The 3,123-nt window shown below is 36.3% G+C and overlaps 1 protein-coding gene across 1 annotated transcript; it reads left to right on the forward strand.

Moving 5' to 3' along the window:
• The first annotated feature begins 324 nt into the window (after window positions 1–324).
• On the forward strand, window positions 325–2,370 carry LOC110995035 (protein odd-skipped). The gene is made up of 3 exons (XM_022261996.2): window positions 325–519; window positions 830–1,376; window positions 1,655–2,370. Exons 1-3 carry the CDS (start codon window positions 420–422, stop codon window positions 2,040–2,042), a joined length of 1,035 nt encoding a protein of 344 aa, XP_022117688.2. The 5' UTR covers window positions 325–419; the 3' UTR covers window positions 2,043–2,370.
• Window positions 2,371–3,123: the final 753 nt, after the last annotated feature.

Here is a 3,123-nt window from a genome sequence, read left to right on the forward strand (position 1 = left end):
TATGACAGCAATTCGCTCCTAATAGCTTTACCGGAGATGTTCTGTCACCAAAAAATTTGCATTCGTCCATTCTAAAACGTAATAAATTCACCAAAGTTACTGTGACAAAGTTCTATTCTCTTTATTCAACGTGGCTACATGGAACCCCGTGCTTTTAGGGAAAGTGGTCGTTGCATCTATTTGCGATAGTCGGTAATCGATTGCGAAGGCAGTTCTCGGTAGGCCACGCCTACTGGGTGGGGTTAGGCTGCTTCGGGAGCCGGCACAGGCGCTGGTGGCGGCGCCTTTGATCGCCCCCTACCTTCACACAGAGGTCGACAGCGAACGCACACAGGCTCATTACACTTTCCGCGCTCACGCAAGCTGGTTGTCTGTCATACCCGGTTTGTGGACATAAGTGTTGTGTAGTGTTTTGTTTTATGGATTGTCTCGCAATGGAAGATAAGGCGTACAGTGTTGACAGTTCAGACGATATTAATATCGAGGAAGAGGAAGAAGAAATTATCGAGGATAACCATAGTGAGTGTCTTTATTAGGTTTTTATTTTGTTTTTACTTACATTCACTATAAGTAATGTTAGATTTAACTCAGTGGTGTTAATAGTTTTTGATTGCATAAATAAATAGAGTTTAAATACTAACATTTTATCACATTACATTTACATTACATTACCTATATGTAGGTCAGTTATTATTCCATATTAATTATTTCGTAATAATTTATACATATTTGCGTTATTTAATCTTGATAATAGAAGTGAATCATGATAATCTTATCTATAGAATGTTAAGTTTGCAACTTCAAATTTCTAAATATAATTTTTTTTCAGGCTATCCGCCAGATTTTCCGATCGAAGCCCTTGTGAAGTTAGAGAGGCCGTCTCCACCTTTGCCGACGCCGCCGCACACGCCGACAGACGACACACCAGCCGCTGTGATTGTATCTAGACACCAGGCGTGGCCCGCGCCGCAGTACCCCAACTACAGAGCAATGCAAGCCCCATACTCCTACGATAAAGTCCCATACAATTATCCTACTCCTTACGTCCAACCACAAGTCGCCACCTTACCACCTTCCGCTCCATACCACGCAATGCTAGTCAACCAGTGGATAAGAAATGCTGCCTTATACCATCATACTCTACGATACCCGTCTATGGCACAGAGAATGCCAGGAAGAAACCCTGCACCAATGAGAGCACCAGGAGTTGCAGGAACCAGACCAAAGAAGCAATTTATTTGCAAATACTGCAACCGCCAGTTCACAAAGTCATACAACTTGTTAATTCACGAAAGAACACACACTGATGAGAGGCCCTACTCATGCGATATCTGCGGAAAAGCTTTCAGAAGACAGGATCATCTTAGAGACCACAGGTAGGTTTTGTACAATGCTTATACTTAATTATAAATGTCACGCGATGTTCCTCAATGTAATTTAAGGCATGGTGATAAGAAAGTTAAAAAAACAAAACCTTTTTGTGAGGTCGCGAGGCCGCACGCGTTCAAACCAGTTTTTGTTCTATCCGATGACCATTTTCAACGCGCACCGTCGAACAAATTACCTGCGATATCTTTCGATAGAACCTTTGGAATCAATATGTCGTGAACTCAATGTGAAAGTGGCGTTTACTAATGTTATTCTATTATTTCAGGTACATTCATTCGAAAGAAAAACCTTTCAAATGTACGGAATGCGGCAAAGGGTTTTGCCAGTCGCGAACGTTGGCGGTTCACAAGATTCTTCATATGGAGGAGTCACCACACAAGTGTCCCGTATGCAACAAAAGTTTTAACCAAAGGTCGAATTTGAAAACGCATCTATTAACACATAGTGAAGCGAACAAGCATCATATAGAGCACCTGGAAGGATGTCAGGAAGTGTCATCCACAAGTCAGGCGTCAGAGAGCCCCTTATTGGATCTGTCTCACAAGCCATCACCTCCGCCCCAAGCGTACCCTATACATGTGTCTCAGGCTTCACCAGTCGAGCCACCGAAGAGGCCTCTGGGTTTTTCAATAGAAGATATTATGAAACGCTAAACCCGTCGTACAAATCAATTCTGAGTACCTAACCTACCAAAGTGATCACTTATAGTATTATAATTTTCAGTATTATTTGATTTAGTTAACGGTACTCATTTATCATTCATCTAAGTTTGATCTTTACTAAAGACTGATTGTTTATAATTATTGTTATGTTTCTAAGATGTTTATTTATTGTGATAGGTGGATAACTAAAGTTACCAAAAAATATTACCTTTAGATTACCGGACTTGTAAATGACTATAGTTTTAACGTTCCTTTGTAAATAGTGTTTAAGTTAATTTAAGAGGCTATGATAAAATTTAAGAAAAGAATTATGAAATTATCATTTTGTTTTATTTTTATTTTAACATTAAATAATTAATTAATAACGTTTAATCAAATCGATTATTAAATTAATTGGGACTTAATTGAATGCTTAGATATGAACATTACCTAACTAAACCTAATTATATTACGTAAAGACAAGTATTATGAGCCATATAAAATTGATAGAGGCAATAGAAGTTGTAAACACGAATGTAGATTAGTTAAATAACTAATCTGACTTTCCCTACTTAGTTTATTAAAACTATACTAAAAAATAGCTATACTACTCACATAGATGAAATAATACATCAATATCAAGATGTATAATAACAATACCCAGATAAATTTAAAGTATATTAAAACTGAGCTTACACATTTAGAATTCATAGGTAAGGCTTCAAAAAGTGTAACCCAACTTTCCTTATTTCGGTGAAGAATAACTTTATAGGGGGTTATTATCATTATATGTATTTAAGATTATAAAATTCATTAGGTATTTTAGAAGTAAATTTAAGAAGTTTTTAATTATTTTTCTCTTTGCCTCATTCAATTAACTCTAAACGTACAAGGTATTACATTTTAGGTATAACTGGACTTAAAATACAAATATAAAAAATATACAACACGCAATCTGTTAACAAATTTTGAAACTTAACGTCACAGTTTCAATTTATTAAGACAACTTCATTATAACAAAAAACTTTAATTGACTAGGACAAATTTGTTATAATGACTACGAGGTTTACAAATTGCTCAATTTAGATATAAT

Source organism: Pieris rapae, chromosome 21 (assembly GCF_905147795.1).
Source record: "Pieris rapae chromosome 21, ilPieRapa1.1, whole genome shotgun sequence".
Classification (NCBI taxonomy): Eukaryota; Metazoa; Arthropoda; class Insecta; order Lepidoptera; family Pieridae; genus Pieris; species Pieris rapae.

Bases quoted from the DNA above. Each gene is read 5' to 3' on its own strand.
- LOC110995035 (XM_022261996.2), top strand. From the start codon at position 420: ATGGATTGTCTCGCAATGGAAGATAAGGCGTACAGTGTTGACAGTTCA. The intron at 520-829 runs GTGAGTGTCTTT...ATTTTTTTTCAG, and splicing joins AATTATCGAGGATAACCATA to GCTATCCGCCAGATTTTCCG. The intron at 1,377-1,654 runs GTAGGTTTTGTA...CTATTATTTCAG, and splicing joins GATCATCTTAGAGACCACAG to GTACATTCATTCGAAAGAAA.